This window comes from Sander vitreus, chromosome 9 (genome assembly GCF_031162955.1).
Source record: "Sander vitreus isolate 19-12246 chromosome 9, sanVit1, whole genome shotgun sequence".
NCBI classification, from domain to species: domain Eukaryota; kingdom Metazoa; phylum Chordata; class Actinopteri; order Perciformes; family Percidae; genus Sander; species Sander vitreus.
Genome location: NC_135863.1, coordinates 29,574,119 through 29,592,804, shown reverse-complemented (window position 1 = coordinate 29,592,804; position 18,686 = coordinate 29,574,119). Strand labels below are relative to the sequence as shown.

Here is an 18,686-nt window from a genome sequence, read left to right as displayed (position 1 = left end):
GTGTGTGTGTTTTGGGCGTGTCTGATACAAACAGCTTTATTCTGACCAGCTGACATTTAGTAAAGACAGGCTGCTGCTGCTCCGTCACGTAATACTTGGTTTGCACAGCAGCTGATTGATCACATCACATCACAGCTCCACACTGTGGCCATCCCAACCAGACAGCAGACAGCAGCAGGGCACAGGGAACTCTGCAGCACTGCTACAACTAATATAAGAACAAGAACAAGTAATTTTAATGAAATGATCCGAATCCAGAGTGTGTTTTTAATGTCCATACATTTAAAAAGACAGCGATAGAAAGAGCAGGACAGATGGAGGTCAGACAGCAGGTGCTTAATGTCTGTCTGCACCTGGAGGAGCTCAGGTCAGCATCAGGTCACACACACACACACACACACACACAGAGACACACACAGACACACAAAGACAGAAAGAGATGCACACACACAAACCTACAGACAGACAGAGAGACACACACACAGACATATGAGGTCACCTGCAGATTCAATAGTTACAGAGCAGACACTGTGGCACCAGAGCTCCTCAGGTCAGCATCAGGTCACAAACACACATCATTAGTTTGTGTTATGATGTTATCGGTTACTTCTAGCCCCCAACATACAGCTGGCTTTTCATATCGTTTAATAGCTATATTGTACATATTTGTTTATTTTTGTTACCGTTTCTTTTGCATTTATTTCCTTTCAATATGTTTATGTATGCATCATCCACCAATGCACATTCTCTGTAAGTGGTACCTACATGGCAAATCATCCTTTCTGTGTGTATGACTGCGTGTGCGTGAGTGAGTGAGTGTGTGTGTGTGTGTGTGTGTGTGTGTGTGTGTGTGTGTGTGTGTGTGTGTGTGTGTGAGAGAGAGACCTCAGTGTGACCTGCAGCAGGTGCATCTGGATGAAAGAGCAGCGGACACCTGCCCGCAGACTGCAGGGCGGGTCAGGGTCAGCACCGAAACATTGTTGCACTTTAAAGACTCTAAGACGTCTACAAATATGGGATGCTCCAACACACAAACACACCCGCTCTGCAGCGCTTATCTTCTCTGCAGCCATGGAAAGACAGGTCAGGGTCCGGGGCTCGCTGCTCTCTGCCTGGAACAGCGGCTTCGACATGTGGCATGACTACATGAAGCTGGGCTGCCTGCTCAAGAGGCTGGCCGACAGCCACAGAGACTCCGAGGAGGGAGACTCCGGGGAGGGAGACATCGAGGCCCCGAAGAGACAATCAGCGGCGGCACCGTGGAGCCACATCCGAACCTCTCCAAACCTACAGACCAGCTCAGCCTCAGTCAGCAGCCTGTCTGACTCCAGCTGCACCGGGACGGACACCAGCTGCACCGGGACCTCCTCCGCAGGGTACTGTGGCTTCTGTAAGCAGAACGGGGAGTCTCCGCGGGTGTACCGGTCACACAACCTGAAATCAGACTACGGGAAAGTCACTTGTCCGATCCTCTGGAACTACACTTGTCCCATCTGTGAAGCCACCGGGGAGCGCGCTCACACGCGCCGCTACTGCCCGCAGGCACAGCGGCTGGAGGCTGGGCGGATGCTGCCGGGGTCCCGGTCCTGGTAACACCGGGACACCACGTGGGACACTGAAGTGCTGAGGACACCGGAAACACTGTACATATTTACCTTAACATGTTTGGGCTATGAGTTCGTGTTTTTCATCGACAGTTGTAAGTTTGTGCATTAATATGTTAGCGTCATCCTGCACAGAGAGAGAGAGAGAGTTTCATTCAGCGTTTCATTCATTCATGTTATCCGACCTGTAATATCTGCCCTCTGTGTGCATTATCAGGAATAAATCAGGGAACAGTTCTTCTGCTTTGTTGTTTGATTTGAGCTTGAAAACAGAAAAAAAAATAAGGTTCAGTTTAGAGGTGTTGTGCTCTTCATCTTCCAGAACATGCCTTCTATTCATCAGACATAGTGGAAACATTTATTTTACTACACTTTGTCTTTTTGTGTCTGTAGATTTCTCCTTAATCCACCAAAAGGTAGCATCATAGCAGACTCTGGTATCTCCACCTGCTGCTGTACTGTCAGAGGGTCATAAACCAAATCTATATCTCATACATATTATATTGTTGCTTTATTTATTTATAGATTATTTTTTGGGGCTTTTCCCTTTATTGTAGTGACAGTGGATAGATGTGAAAGATGTGGGATGACACGCAGCAAAGGGCCACAGGTCGGATTCGAACCCGGCCGCTGCAGGAGTCAGCCAACATGGGGTGAGCTAGAGGCCGCCCCATACTGTTGCTTTATTATAAATGTGACAAATGCCATTTTAGTTTAAACGCATTCCAGTGTCAAAGCAATGGCTGGCTTTTATTGTGAAGCAACCAGCGAAAATGCAATCTATATTTGACCGACAGTAGCCTAGTGACAATTGATATTTTTGGGAAAAGAAAAAACTCATGAATGCTCTGGGCCCTTTGGGTTTGCTCGAATCATCCTTCACTCAAATAGATCCATTCATGAAACAGTTAAAACATGAATAAATAATTGAAATATATAACACCTTTCTGCTAGTTATAGTGCTAGGGGTGTAATACGGTGTAATAATTACATATAGGAGATCTATATGGTGTAAACAAGACTCTGTGTGTGTGTGTGTGTGTGTGTGTGCGCGCGCGTGTGTGTGTGTGTGTGTGTCGCGCGCTGTCTCTCTCTCTCTCTCTCTCTCTCTCTCTCTCTCTCTCTCTTTCTTTCCCCTTCTCCCACAATCCATTGCGAGACAGGAAGCGTCCTCTGCTTTTGGCGCGGTGTCGGCCATCTTGGAGTCTATTCAGTGTGTTTCGGGTTCTGAGAGCACGCAACTCATTGATTGACCTCTTGTCGTTAAATAAGAAGAGAAACCGTTTTCGCGTCACCTTTTAACATTTATACGTATATATATATATACGTTAGTGTTGTGTGTTGCTCTCCCGGAGGATTGTTGAAAGAACCGTCATGGCGACCGCTACCCCGAGCCGTGAAGCTGGCCGGTCGGCGGCCTCCTCCACGCCTCTCTCCCCGACCAGGATCTCTCGCCTGCAGGAGAAACAGGACCTGCAGCACCTGAACGACCGGCTGGCCGTGTACATCGACCGTGTCCGGTCCCTGGAGCTGGAGAACGACCGGCTGATGTTCAAAGTGTCCGAAAAAGAGGAGGTGACAACCAAAGAGGTGAGTGAAGGGAGCCCTGTTCACTCACCCTCGTCCACATGTAGTTAAACGTTAGTAATAAAGTATTACAAAGCAATACTATTACTAATACTATTACTGAACTGTTAAGTTATAATACCGTGAGTAATGGCTGCAGTCTGGCCATAGAAACATGTTAACAGCCGAACACTCTTAGGGCAGTCAGTGCGCTAACGTTAGTCTACAGTAACTTTGTTAGCGTTAATAAGACACATGCTGCTGCATTTCCTACCGTGCATTCAAACGGGACCGGGAAGATCGGGCGGGTGGGTCTGCGCGCCAATCTATAAATATTACCCAAGTTATGAGTTCATGTTCATAACTTCACTTGACGGAAGCGTGAATTAATCTACATAAGCATTGTGTGGTTCAGCAACGTAAAGTTAAAGCTTTAGGCAAACTTTAAATGAATTTGACCCGCAGCAGAGTCAAAATGATGGCCGCTCTTCATTTACTCTGCGATGTAATCATGCTTTGGATTATTATGCTGAGGATGCTCTGCTTTAGTTACATGCTGAGGGCTATTTGTGTGTGTGTGTGTGTGTGTGTGTGTGTGTGTGGCTAAATGTGGACCTGGAGACACCAACTTTAGCAGAAACACAGAAGCTGTTTGAGTACTTTGCCAGCTGTTGATATTTCTGTCTGTCTACGGACAGATTTGATCATCGCGATAGCGTCACAACGGTGCAAATAACAGTCACGAGACTTTTCAGGTGTGTAGTTGGGATCAAAATGAAAGCCGAGTTCGAAGATGGGTGTGGTCCGAGGCTCCGAGCAAAGATACGATAGACTTTATTAATCCCACACTGGGGAAATTCCTGTGCTACAGCAGCTCAAAAGAAACATTTTTACACACATCAGAATAACACAAATACACATTAAGTAGACATAGGAGAGAGAAAAATATACATCAAGTATAAGACACAGAACAAATATAATTAGTTATAATAATAGTAATAAAACAATCACATTTAAAGGCGCAGGAAGTAGGGGGTATCAATCAACTTTATCACATGAAATCATATGAGGCTAATTTCGTGCATTCCCATCAGCTACCCCCCCTCCCCCTCTCACGTTAAGCCTCTGTCCCAGCTGGTGTAATGTTAATCTCATAACAAGATGGTCTCTAGTTGCACATAGTATTATTAATCCGATCAAAAACCCGGTTCCTACGCAACCAGCAGGAATCGGACCGAATTAGAACACAAATTTCAGTTCCTCATTTCAGTTCCACTTAATGTGTCGACTGAAATATTTTCCCTCTGTCGCTCCGAAACGGACGTAAAAATATCACACTTTCTCTGTAGTCTACCGTTAGCTAGCTACCGTAAATGTAGGCTACTTTTAAAATGCCATATTTTCCCTCTGGGCTCACCAAAACGGACGTAAAAGCATATTAACCATTCACTGCACGCGATCGCTAGTAAACGTATTACTAGGGCTGTCAAACGATAACATTTTCTTAATCGCAATTAATGGCATGTTTTATCACATGATTAAAATTGTATTATTTTGCATTTCAGAACTGTTTTTAAGTACATATTAACAATGGAAAGCCATTCTTACCAGTGTGTCTTGATTGGGAATCAAATGAATGCAAAGAAAATGACTTTATGAACTTGATTTTAAGATTTGTATTTGTTTATTATATATTTAATCTAGTCACACATTTGAATCTAGAGTCAGTATTAGGGTTGGGTATGGTCTGGTTTGGATACCGGTGCTAAAGCGGTACTTTTAAAACGGTACCTTAACGGTGCCAGAACCGATACTTTTTAAGAAAGTTTAAAAAAAAGAAGGGTACTAAACAGTTGGTGACATTAAAGAACGGCTTGTTTATTGCTAAGGCCATATCGTCAAAATTAAATGTTTAATAATAATGTAATCACTATAACAATAACTTATTTCACCAGTAAATAGCTGTTGAATGACAAAAACAACCACCAGATGGGAAAAGGGCATTTAACAACAACTATGAATGCACCACGAGGCTGTAAATTACCAGTTTCATTGAACGCACCGTCTGTGTTTTTCCGACAACAGCAGCTGCAGATTGTTACTTTCTGGTGTTGAATCCTCTACAGTGAAATACAGTCACACTTTACACCGTTTAGCGTTAGCTGTCAGCATTGTAACAGTGTTTAATCCAGCTACTAGCTAGCGGTAGGCTAACGTCAGCTGCTGTTGAGTATAGTGTTAACTAGCGTCACGTGCAGCGATGTTTGTGTTTCCTGTAACGTCTGTTTCAGAGCATCAGAGAGAAGTGTAGACATATCAGTGGCACCGGCATGAGGCACTGAAATCCGCGTTGCTATTCCAGCAGCAGCAGGATGTGTTACGAGGAAGTACGGCAAAATAGTAGCCTGTTAGGCACGACGCAAAGCCGAGTGAAGTGAAAATAAATTAATAAATGGCGGCGTGGGATTAATACGATTATTTAAAAAAAAAAAAAAAAAAAAACGCATTAGGCTCGGCTCTTAATCGCACCGCGATTAACGTGTTAATGCTGACAGCTCTACATATTACGTCTTTGATGTCATTTTTCAGTTTTTTAGGAATCGGAATCGTTTTAAAAGTACCGGTTCGGAATCGTAAAAATCCAAACAATACCCAACCCTATTAGCGAACCAGTTTTACAATTCGAATTACAATACGAGTGTTAAACGGCAGTAATGCAGCAACGAATGGACCAACCCTGAGCTGTAAGGTTTCTTTTTCCACCTAGCCAGCCCTGTAGTAATGAGTGTGCGTCTGTCCTTCTCTTCAGGTGAGCAGCCTGAAGGCTCTGTATGAGGCAGAGCTAGCTGATGCTCGGCGGGTTCTGGATGAAACGGCTAGAGAGCGAGCCAGGCTGCAGATAGACCTGGGCAAGGCTCAGGCTGACCTGGAAGAGGCCACACGCAGGTGATCTGATGCAGCACACCTAACCTATCGCACAGGTCTCACTGTTGGCGGTCAGATGAATGTGGAGACCACATACGCTTTTGGAATCAGTTCAAAGCCATATAACGGGTTTCTCCTTCCCCTGTCCATGTGTCCCAGTGCCAAGAAGAAGGAAAGTGATCTTGCAGCAGCCGTGTCCAGGGCCGGTGGGTTGGAAGCCCAGCTGAACAAGAGTGAGGCCTCTCTTTCTACAGCTCTAAGCCAGAATGCTGCTCTGTCCTCTGAGCTGGCTGATGTCAAGGGCCTGCTGGCTAAGGTGAGTACTGCAACCAGGGAAGAAGGACAGTAGAGAGGGTTAAGTAGTCTGAAGAGAACTGCCGTGTGGTTTTAATGAAAGATGGTGCTTAAGTACCCTCCAGAGACAATAAAACCATTGTCCAAAAAAACCCCAATAGAACCAGTGTTGACAGTGTCCATCCCACTGAGGTCGAGAAAGTCCTAATAGTGAAGCATCTAACGATTAGGTAGGTATTACACATCCACATTAGCCACAGTAGCAGAGCTCCAGTAATTTTAATTATTTAACTTAATGGTCCACAAGATGACACCGCCATAAAGACATGGGGGCGGAGGACAATCGCAGACCAGGTTCGGGGTCAGTAGATCAGAACAAACCCCATGGTCATCTTCTGTACTATTGAACTCTTCTCAGGTTTTCTACCACGGCTTGCTCATCATGGGTCAGTCAGGTAAACCTGTTTTGTGTTTCCATGTGCTAATGTTTGTTGTAGGCAGAGGACAGCCATGGTGTTGCTAAGCGCCAGCTGGAGGCGGAGACGCTGATGCGTGTAGACCTGGAGAACCGCTGCCAGTCACTGAGTGAAGATCTGGAGTTCAGGAAGAGCATGTTCGAAGAGGTAAGGGCTGGTTTCCACTAACTACTCATGTAGACATTAATAAATAAAAATACTGGCATGTTCTACCAAGATCTAACGATGTCTGTGATTGGCTGTCTAATGTTGGACGTTGCAGAGGCATCCGGGAAAAACTCTGTTACGCGCAGAGACGGCTCACGTAGTAGGAGCTGAAAAATAAATAACAAGACTGTGCCGTAATTTCTTTTTGTTTTATAAAATTGGTATCGAAAAAAGTAGTGTTTAGGAACCAGTGTCAAAGTCAGGGTTTTGGTACCGGTATCTAACCTTTCTGTAACGTTACCCAGCCCTAGTCACATCTGCATGCAAAGCGTTGACGTGGTTCTGATGGATGACATGTCCCACTCTGATCTTCCTCCCTGTGTTCAGGAGGTGCGCGAGTCGCGGCGTCGACAGGAGCAGAGGATCGTGGAGGTGGACTCTGGAGTCAGACATGACTACGAGTTCAAACTGGCACAAGCTTTACAGGTGCCAATAGAAACATGTCGGGGAAACGGAATGCAAATATGGTGTCGGTGTGAATATGTCAAGTTCCACTCGCATTTCAAGTTCTACTCACATTTCCCTCTGTACATTGCTAAAGTGTTTTTGGCCCACAGTGAATGGGACCGTTCATGTGAGAGGTGTCAGCAGCCTAATTAGTGTGTGTTGTGTGTGTGTGTGTGTGTTCCACCAGGACCTGCGCAGGCAACATGATGAGCAGGTCTCTCTTTATAAGGGAGAACTGGAGCAAACCTTCCAGGCCAAGGTGAGAGGCTGATTCCTTGTTCTTCTATCTGTGGAAGCTCCGACTCTGCACACAAAGTCTCACACAAAGTCTGTCTTGTTGTCCCTCTAGCTGGAAAATGCCAAGGTGTCCTCTGAGATCAATGACAAGGCAGTGGGCACAGCCAGGGAGGAGGTGCAGGAGTCCCGTATGAGAATAGAGAGCCTGGGATATCAGCTCAGTGCCCTGCAGAAACAGGTACCGCTTTATGACCGCCTGTGCCGCTCAGCTTCGGAATTAGTTTTAATTATTATTAGCTTCACGAGTTGATGGTTCTGCTGGTCGGGTTTGTTTGTTTGTAGGCGGCTGCCTCCGAGGATCGCATCAGAGAGCTGGAGGAAATCCTGTCAGCAGAGCGAGACAAGCACCGGCGTGCCATGGAAGGAAAAGAACAAGAGATGAGCGAGCTGAGAGAGAGGATGAACGCTCAGCTCAGTGAATACCAGGAGCTGCTGGACGTCAAGCTCGCCCTAGATATGGAGATCAATGCATACAGGAAACTGCTGGAGGGAGAGGAGCACAGGTAACACACACACACACACACACAACGCCCTGCAAAAGTATTCACCCCTCTGTGTTTTTACTATTTTGTTGCATTGCAGCCTGGAATTGAAATGGCTCTTTGTTATATAATGGGACGGACATCATGTAATGTCATGAGTCATGTAATTGCGACTTTACAGCATTTCATAATCTTCTGAAGCAGTGGCAGCAATAATTTTAATTAAATGTATAGACCTCATCTAGCCTAATGTTATTTTGTTTATTTTAACAAAATACAAAACGTACAACTCGCAACATGACAGACGTCACCACCCACCCAGACAAAAATCAAGAAAAGATGACAGTAACTACAATATATAGTAACAAAATGGACAATAAACCAAATAAACATTTATAAATGACAACACCGTAAACCCATCGTACATGTCTGTAATGTAATTAATGTTTTAAATATGGGTGGTGTTTGCTCGACTCTTTGTCTTCAGGAAGCTGTTTGGAAAAAGAAAATGGAAGCAGAGTTGGGCTTCATGTGCCTCCCTGGGCTCTTGAGTTTTTACGGTAGCGAGTGTAGTTGTCTTGACGGGCGCCTGGATAGCTCAGTTGGTGGAGCGGGCGCCCATATATAGAGGTTTACTCCTCGACGCAGCGGGCCCTGGTTCGACTCCGACCTGCGGCCCTTTGCTGCACGTCATCCCCCCGCCTTTAATTTCTTCAGCTGTCCTGTCAACAAAGGCCGAAAAATGCCCCAAAAAATAATCTTTAAAAATGACCTGACTGGTGAGCGCTGTGCTTCTTTCAGGCTGAAGCTGTCTCCCAGCCCATCGGCTCGAGTCACTGTTGCCAGGACAACAGGATCTTCCTCCTCCCGCTCCTCCAAGAGGAAGAGGGCGGAGGTGGAGGCCAAGGATCTGTCGGAGGTGGCGAGAGGAGAGGGGCAGCTACTTGTGTCTGAAGAAGCCACGGCCAGCGGCGCGATCACCATATCGCCCACGGACATGGATGGAAACTCCGTCACGCTGGCCAACGACGCCGAGCAGGTGTGTAAGACTAGCGGCACACGCTGACCAGGACAGGTAGCGTCTCCTGAGGTTAATATCCTGTCGTTGTGCTGTGTAGGACCAGCCGCTGGGCAACTGGAGGTTGAAGAGACAGGTGGACGACGGGGACGAGATCGTCTACAAGTTCTCCCCAAAGTTTGTCCTGAAGGCGGGCCAGACAGTCACGGTGAGAAATATCAAGAGGAGGATGGGAGAGTGCTGCCACTGTGGTATCTCTTCATTGAGCTTTTTGTTTATATAGAATGTGTATAACCTAATGGATAATAGGAGACTAGAGGCCTGTACTACGAATCAAGATCAACATGCCCTGGATTTATGTCAGTTACCCGGCTTCACCTAACCCTAACAACCGCGGTCCTGCATAACCTGTGTCACGGCGCCAGTTTCCCAATCAGCGACGCACGCCTTCACATAAAAGAGGCGGTGTTTGCGCAGCACGACCAATCGCAAACATCTACCAGAGCCGCATATTTTACATAAGAAGAGCGCACTATAATTCTACATAAATATGAAGAACACGGACACGATTTTACAGGCAAAATGCAATACAGTCGCTGCTTCCTAAAACAGGAAGGAAAGCTGGCAAAAAAATAAATAAATAGCAGACGCTGTAAATGCGTAAATCACAACGCTTATCAATATCACTTCCCCCGTCAGTCAGGCACAAGATCTGACCGTAATTACACGTGGGCTTTCCATAAACTGTCGTTGCTTTAGCCTTTTATTTCAGTTGCAACCCTGGCAGGGGGAAGCGAACGTGAGAGCAAATAAAAAATATAAAAACGTAATTCAAACCGCTGTGCGCGTTGGCAACACACGGCTCAAGAAGCCGACAAACAGCCTATACGTAATTCCCTCCGCTGAAAATCTTTCATAAAAATACCCATCAGGGAATGTTTACGGGGTTGTCGCTCTCTAAATGTTTTCACTTTTATGAGCGCACCGAGCTCCACCTGACCTTCCAAGAACAGTGACGCCGTTATCAATCCAGTGCTGATTGGTCAGTAGGCGGTGCTTTTTCACCGGTTGATCTCTAATCTCCAACATAAGCTGCTCCCGAGCAGGTTAGGTGTTCAGCATGAGTTACCACTGCGATTTTAACCCGGTAACAACTGATCCACCGTCGTGATACCCGAAACCCTGGACTGAACCTGAAGTTACCTTGTTAACGCCGAATCTTGCTTCGTAGTACAGGCCTCTGTTCATTCAGAAACCACACAAAGTGATGTGTCGTAGCAGCGTACAGCTGGTCAGTGGGGCTGAACGGGACCGAACCCTAAGACATGAACGATGAGTTTCAAGTGAAAGCGAGTGCTGAATAAATGTCGTCTGTACCCGTTCTGTGTGTCCAGGTCTGGTCTGCTGATGCTGGCGTGGCCCACAGTCCACCCTCTGACCTGTTGTGGAAGAGTCAGACTTCCTGGGGCACAGGAAATGACATGGTTACCACTTTGGTCAACGCTGATGGCGAGGTAAAGATATCCACGTGTTCCTGTCTTTTGATTTGGCGGGTTGATGTGTTGTCATGGCTGAGGGGGCGAGGGTTGCCGTTTGTGTTTGAGTCATGGTGGCTGACTGCCTGTCCTGCAGGAGGTGGCCACCAGACGCGTCGCCAAGACTGAGATGGAGGTGGAGAATGGAGAGGAGGAGGAGGAGGAGGAAGAGGCACAGACGGTGAGTAGACCATAAAAAAACCATCGACAATAAAACCAATAGTGGTCGATATCTAATGTCAAGAACATCTGAGCCTGGGGACAGAACAAATACCCTACACTGTCTTAACGTTTCAAAGATAGGTAACGATCCAGAACCAACTCCTAAACTCATGGCTGGGTCCTATCCTCTCAGACCTCCTGTCAATCTTAACTTAAGAAATCCTAACTCGAACTGGATTTGATTCTTTAATCTTGTATCTTTGATAGGGTTGGGTATCATTTTAAAACGATTCCGATTCCTAAATGGATTCTTGAAAAATGGCATCAAAGAAAGGCTTTTACGTCCGTTTTGGTGAGCCCAGAGGGCAAACATGGCATTTTAAAAGCAGCCTACATTTACGGTAGCTAGCTAACGGTAGACTACAGAGAGAGTGTGATATTTTTACGTCGGTTTCCGCTCCTCAGAGGGAAAATATTTCAGTCGACACATTAAGTGGAACCGAAATTTGTGTTCTAATCCGGTCCGATTCCTGCCGGTTGCGTAGGAAGGAAGGAAGTTTCAAGGTTTCGGTACTCAACCCTAATCTTTGATCAGAATGTGCCGGTAGGCCGCTGAGAGCGACGGGCCCTAATATCAACGGCTCTCACTTGTCTCTGGCCGGCTGTCATGGACTAAAATAGAGCGGCGTCCATACAGAATCAACCGTTGTTTTGAGTTCAGCACAGGGTCTGTGCCATCCTACTTTAGGGTTCCCAACTTGGAAAATCCCTGAGTTGGGACCGGTCTCTAATAGCTAAGCTCCTATCCTACAATAAGATCAGATTTTTTCCTGAATGAAGTCAGGAAAAAGTTCCTGCAATACCAACAATCCTAAATGTCATCCGTAACTGAGATCAGATTCAAGAGTTTGAGATTGAGGAAGTTTCTGTAATGAGGCCGCTTATTCCTCCTTTGAAAGTACACACATTTGTCATAAATGTTTTTCTGATAATCTGGACCTTTTGTGTTTCTCCTACAGGGCAAGGTGACATCCAGAGAGTGCGCCATCATGTGAAGCCTTCCCCTTGTGTCGGCTTTCTCTTCCCCCATTATATATAAATATATATTTCTCTAGAGCCGCTCAGATATGATCCTATCCATCTATCATTATGTGTTTTTTATTGGACTGATGGACTCTTTTTACTGCCCTCCACATTTCTGGACCTTTTTTTTAACAAGTCATGTTCCTAAATATTACTAGCAATGCCAAGGTGTGTGGATCACAACGCTGGTGGATCCAACAATGGCAGGATATCTTAAAACTAAACTACTCTGCGTGTTCTCCCGCCGTTCACTTGTCCTCGATGCACAGTAGAACACAATCTGGAGCCGTTGCTCAGAAATCCACTGAAAGAAGCTGTTAAGAGTTCTGAACGTAACGGACCTGCGCTGTATCGCCATAAAGATGTGAAGAAGTCAGAACTGTAGTGTTGAACAAATGAAATCCAGACTTTTGTTTGTGTGCTTACCAGATATTTATTCACGTCTTCTCTTCCGTTGAAAGGGCAGATTAGGTCAGTTTTATTTATACATACAGCCCAATATTACAAAATTGCCCACAGGTGTGCTTCACACAAGGTCTGTTAGAGGGCTACACAGCATCCTCTGACTGCCCCAAAAAACCCAGTTGAAATTAGAGATTGATTGGTGATAATAATGATGCATTATTGTGTGGGAGAGCTGATTTCTTTAATCCAAAATGTGCTCAATGTGTGCACAACTGAACTCCAAATCCCCCGCCCCCAATCCCTCTGCTCCACCTGGTGCCCGTCTTAATGAAGGACTCTTGTTTGAACCTTGTAGCAAAGGTTTGGAGAGGAGCGGAATTTCTCTCTGGAACAGGAACACTACAGGTTAAGAAGTCTGACTGACATCAGTGATATATATGTGTGTGTGTGACTCATGCAGGCAGCCCGACATCTCTCCGAGGAGAAGGCCCGTGCTGCCTGCGAGCCCCGCGTAGGCCGGTTTACACACTGCCTGCGTGGCGTGAGTGTGGCGTTTCTGTTGCGTGTCAGCTGCGTGGATTTTTCTGTCTTTGCACACCAGAAACGTGTCTGACGCGGCGCTGCTGCTGGCCTTATCTGTACACATGTATGTTTCCCATTGATAAAATGAAATGCCATGTTAAACATAAATATATACTGATTTGATTACAGCAAAGACAACGTCGTCAGTATTGACAGCAAAATAGGCTCCAGAATATTTCATTCTGTATTGATGGGTGCAATATTGGAAAATCGTTTTTTATTTTTTTATAAATTACATTTATATCAAAACTTAGAGACTTTCAAACATCAACATGTCATTTATTAATATGCATTTGTGTCTAAATGACAAACATCTTTTCCTGTTCTATTTTGCCTGGAAACGCGTCCAACACGTTTGCGTGTCGCGTGGAAAATAGGCGTCGGCCCTATTTCTATCACGCACGCGTTTTCGTGTCACGCAGGCAGTGTGAAAGCTCTAACCTGTTCACGTGGGTGCCCGAAATATAAACGGCCACGCAGCTGACGCGCTCACACGACACGCAGCCAGTGTGTAGCCGTCCTTAGCGTTAGGACCCGTAAATCAGGGATTGTCTCGTTCTTCTGGAAAAAAAAAATATATATATATATATATATTTTTTTTTTTTTTTTGTTGGGAGTGGAAACCTCCGGTGCCCACTCCCGATCTGAAGTGTCCTCGGGAGCAGGAGGGAGGGCTAACTGCTTCTGTCTGACACGGAACAGGTGCTTCTATGTAACGAGAGGTGCACGGGAGCATGTGCTGCACACCAGACAAGGCTCCACATGACCTCCTGTATGTTAAACTCTCTGAACTGGTGATAATGAGCTTAGAGAGGCATTGACACTGGAGGTAGAGGCCAGAGCAGTGTCTTGAGCTGCGGCTCTCCATTTTTCTTGCGTGTGTCTGCCGTGCTTTACATTACTAGTTATTTTTCTATAGAGTGGTTGTCTATGTAATCAATTTGTTTACACCAAGCTAATTAATTTCTTATTTAGGGTTTAGGATTTCTGGGAGGATTAAAGTTGTGTGTTTATTACCCTTTTTTATTTTTATTTTTAAATATGTCGAGGGTTCTGATGAACCAGTACTGAACCGAACACTCCTGCAGCTTCTGCCGAGAGCTTCAAAGTGGTCACATGCTCAGGTCCGACAGTCTGGCAGCGTGGTGCCTCTAAACTGACTATTACGTTTTTATATCGATAACTGAAATATGATGGCATTTCAGTCGCTCCAGGAATGAAAGCTTGAAATGATTAGCTTACTGCTAATGCCAATTTTAGAATTTAAGAAGCCAAAATTAAAGTTGATCTAGAACTCCAATAAGGTTCAATCTCCGTGGAACTACAAGTACAATAAGAGTTTGCAGCAGAGATGAAATGTGTAAACATAACTGAAATCAGTTCCCATGTTCCTGGAGGGACTGTCACGCGATGAGGCTCTTTGTGATATTTCATTTAACCTAGTATTGTTAATGTGTGGGGGGGGGGGGGGGGGGCATGCCAAATGTGAGTCTTTATTCATGATTGTGTTGTTGAACTACTTTTGTACACAATAAATGTTTTACATATACACATTTTATGTCAGTGGTGTTATTAATACTAATACACACGTGACCGTTGAGCTGCCATGATGCACATGTTGCTGTGTTACAGTATGCTCACAGTGGTACAAATGTTAAAGGTTCCATGGCATGAAAATAAGTTGTTGAAATGTTAAAATGTGTTGATTTTTATTTAAAAGTCTCCAGACAAGTACAAATCAGAAAACAGAGTGACTGGAAGAGGATGGGATAATGGACAACTTGAAAAATGGCCAAAAGGAAGAAGGAAAAAAAAAATGTAATTTTGTATATATACACATGATCTATTAAGACGTACATAAAATAATTAAGCAAAACACATCTAGGCTGTTCATCTCCTTTATCACATTACATCTGTCCACCTCATGACTGAGCCTCTGTCATGGAAGATTACTGGGAGAGAAGGGGACTTCCACAAGCAGGTTTAAGGCCTTTAATGGACGTCAGTAGACAAAACATTTCATTAAAACTTGTGTGTGACAAATATATGTCAAAATCTAAGCTTTTTCTAGCTGCTTTGTCTAGGAAGTGATTAGCAAACTCAGATTTATATGTATATTTTTAAAAATCATGCATGGAAATGTACATAAAAAAAACTGTTGCATTGAGATGCATCGATAATCAATTCAGAATCGAATCGTTGGCCTCTCGATTCCCACCCCTACTGTAAAACAGAAAAAAACAGAAGCAGATGCTAAGAAGGGTTGAATCTATCGTGTCACATAGTCCTCATCCCTTACAGGCTGAATTGACATGCTTTCAATTCCCAAAATCTAAGAACCAACAGATAAACTCTCAGCCATTCTACTTTTTAATTCTATAAAGAACCATAGATATTTATCGACTAATTGATTTACTGTTTTTTAACTGTTTTAAACTGCCTGCAAGGTAGGCAATCTCTGTATTGTGTGCATGATTGTGTGTGATTTGTACAATACTATCTGCTGCACAACGAATTGCCCCACTGGGGGACAAACAAAGTAACTTGAACTCGAAAGCATGACGCTATGTTTAAATGAGCAGAAAATATGGAAATTGAACATTTCTCTGACATTATGCCACCCGATGGATGCTTGCCTTACCAAGCCCTTCATAACCCTGCAGCGGACACGGGATCCACTGCTGTCATGGACGACTAACAGTACTGCACACTTTTTATGACATCATCAGCGTTGTAATAAATCAGCCGCCTGAAAGGTAAAAATGTTATTCCAATACTATATTACATGATTGGGGCTACAGGCTCCCTGTTGGTCAGAACACTGAAACTGTTACCAATATTAATAATAAAATGACCAAAGTTATTGATGATGGAACTAGAACAGTATGGCGGGAAGACACCTTAAAGGCCTACACACAGACTGATACATAAATCAGCAGTGTCATCGCGTTCAGACAGCAGACCCAGCAGAACTTCACCACATCCCGTTGCCTTGCTGATCCGGTCCAGCAGGGGGCAGCACCGCAGCCGGCTGCAGGAAGACACCGGACAAGAAGAAGAAGAAGAAAGCTATGGTTATCATCATACGGTTTGAGGGGGTTTCCTGGTTCGTGGATCTATTTGCTCCTGACTATTGCTGAACGGTACCAGGGTCCAGAGGCTCTGCTGGGTATCGTCGGGACTGCGCTGGGTGTCTTCGGGACTGTGCTGGGTGTGTTCCGGACTGTGCCGGACTGTGCTGGGTGTGTTCGGGACTGTGTCGGACTGTGCTGGACCCTTGAGGATGCTGCTGGTCCTGTCTGAAGACCATAAGGAGCACCTCTCCTTCCTGCCGAAGGTTGACTCCGCAGGTCAGTTAACTGTTCTGGACCAGGACCAGGAGCACATGCGGGGGCTGTCAGCTGACTGTCAGCTGATTACACACACACACACACACACACACACACACACACACACACACACACACACTGTCCATCAGGTGTTCTATTCTAAAAGTTAGTTCCAGATATGTGTGTATAGAAAGTGAACGCTGCTTCTCCCTGTTTAGTTCTGACTCTGGGGACAGAAAGCAGACCTGACCCAGACCACCTGAGAGGTCTGGAGGGTTCAGAATGCAGCACTGAACGGTTTATTTCTGATCTGCTGCTTCATAAACCAACAGTAGTATTTAGAAATCAATTCTTGTAGAGACAGGAAGCCAGTGTAAAGACTTCAGAACTGGAGTGACGTGATCCACTTTCTTGGCCTCAGTGAGGACTGGAGCAGCAGCGTTCTGAATCAGCTACAGCTGTTTTTTGTGTGTATTTTTTTTAGGGAGACCTGTAAAGACACCGTTACAGCAGTCAAGTCTACTGAAGATAAAAAGCATGGACAAGTTTTTTTTTTTCTCCAAATCCTGCTGAGACCAAGTCCTTTTTTACCCTTGATATATTCTTAAGGTGATAGTAGGCTGACTTTGTCACTGTTGAAATTCAAAGATTTCTGGCTTTGTAGGTTGTTTTTTTTTATTTATTTATTTTTAACATGAGAGCAGAGAAATGAATGAATGTTGAAGTTGATATATGTGTCCTACATTATGTGTTGTCTGTCCTCAGTGGTGGGAGAGTTTGGTCGCATCGCGCTGGAGTTTCTGAGGAGAGGGACCAGTCCAAAGATCTACGAGGGGGCAGCCAGTAAGACTGCAGCTTTCATTCCCCAGCAGCTGATTGGTCCACACTGGTGGACACTGTGGACAGCAGTGGTGGACCAGTCAGGACAGTGTGCTGTATAAACCCTTGGTACTGCATATACAGCAGGACTGCAGTGTTCTCACAGTGTGTGTGTATTCAGTGGTCATTGTTAGGCAGAGCGAGCCAAAGTCAATGCTATATATATATATATATAATAATAATAATGTTCTAATGCTGAGTCTAGCTCTACTTGATATAAAGCAGAGAGTTGAACAGCAGCACAAAGGGCAGAAAAAGGCTGCAGCTGAACACCATATGCTTTATGATGTGACAGCTCCCAGCTGATTCAGAGTCAGCTCTGCAGCTTATGATGATCACTGGAACCGTCATGTGACCAGCGTCTGCTTTCAGGGAAGCTGTCTGTTCCGGTGGAGACGGTGCAGCACGGAGTAGAAGGCCTGATGTTTCTGATGACAGAGAGCTCCAAACACATGGTGACACACACACACACACACACGCACACACACACACACACACACACACACACACACACACACACACACAAATTACCAAAAGCTTTAACCGAGACGTGTGTGTGTGTGTATGTGTGTGTGTGTTCCTGTAGATCTCTGAAGTGGATTTCCTGGACTCGGTGCTGGTTCTGGGGTTCGGTGAGGAGCTGAACCAGATCCTGTTACAGGTACATGACTCTGTTTCATTGGTGTGTGTTGTTAGTGTTAGCAGACAGTGATCTCTGCGAGTGTATGTGTGTGACTGTGTGTGTGTGTTGCAGCTCTACCTGCAGCACCACGCTCAGATCCGCAGCATCCTGAGCCAGCTGCCCTCCAACCTGCCGGCCTACCACAACCTGGAGTGGAGACTGGACGTTCAGGTAGGTGTGTGTGTGTGTGTGTATTCATGGGGTCCAAAAACAGGGAATACAGTATACTTGTGGGGTCCGGACAGCTTTGTGGGGCCAAAATGCTGGACCCCACAACTTTAAAGGGCTGTTTGAGCTTTCCGTTTATCAGTGTTGACATTTCCTCTCATCGCGCTGTGCTCTGCTCCTTCCTGCCAGTTGGCGAGCCGTCCGCTGCGTCAGCAAGTGGTTCCCACGGTGACGATGCGTCTGCTGCTGGCGGACGGGGCTGACGGCGGCCGCAGCAGCCGGGTTCTCCAGACGGACCCCAGCTCCCTCCTGCACCTCATCTCCACACTGGAGGCCGCTCTGGCCTCCATGAAAACCAGCCACGCTCGCCGCATATTTCGCAACATCAAATAACCCATCACTGCCTTCATACCTGGAGACATTAGGCAGGGTTGATTTAAACTCAAACCCCAATATGTGGCAGATGGTACTGACTGTGTTGTACATAAGGTTTCTACGGTTTCTAAGGTTGACGTTGTATTAAAGTGTCAGACAAGATAAAACGC

The 18,686-nt window shown here is 45.4% G+C and overlaps 3 protein-coding genes across 3 annotated transcripts; all 3 read left to right on the top strand.

Annotated features, from left to right (window-relative positions):
- Positions 1-95: 95 nt before the first annotated feature.
- On the top strand, positions 96-1,841 carry nanos2 (nanos homolog 2). Its single transcript, XM_078259571.1, has one exon. It carries the CDS (start codon positions 916-918, stop codon positions 1,591-1,593), a length of 678 nt encoding a protein of 225 aa, XP_078115697.1. The 5' UTR covers positions 96-915; the 3' UTR covers positions 1,594-1,841.
- A 937-nt stretch (positions 1,842-2,778) lies between these two features.
- lmnb2 (lamin B2) lies at positions 2,779-13,660 on the top strand. Its single transcript, XM_078259569.1, has 13 exons — positions 2,779-3,194; positions 5,980-6,116; positions 6,255-6,411; positions 6,887-7,012; positions 7,400-7,498; positions 7,707-7,778; positions 7,869-7,994; positions 8,099-8,319; positions 9,100-9,337; positions 9,417-9,524; positions 10,711-10,830; positions 10,949-11,032; positions 12,033-13,660. The coding sequence occupies exons 1-13, from the start codon at positions 2,979-2,981 to the stop codon at positions 12,066-12,068; spliced, it is 1,740 nt and encodes a 579-aa protein (XP_078115695.1). The 5' UTR covers positions 2,779-2,978; the 3' UTR covers positions 12,069-13,660.
- A 2,455-nt stretch (positions 13,661-16,115) lies between these two features.
- Positions 16,116-18,686, top strand: commd2 (COMM domain containing 2). The gene is made up of 6 exons (XM_078259568.1): positions 16,116-16,433; positions 17,178-17,255; positions 17,664-17,746; positions 17,878-17,952; positions 18,046-18,144; positions 18,331-18,686. The coding sequence occupies exons 1-6, from the start codon at positions 16,367-16,369 to the stop codon at positions 18,532-18,534; spliced, it is 606 nt and encodes a 201-aa protein (XP_078115694.1). The 5' UTR covers positions 16,116-16,366; the 3' UTR covers positions 18,535-18,686.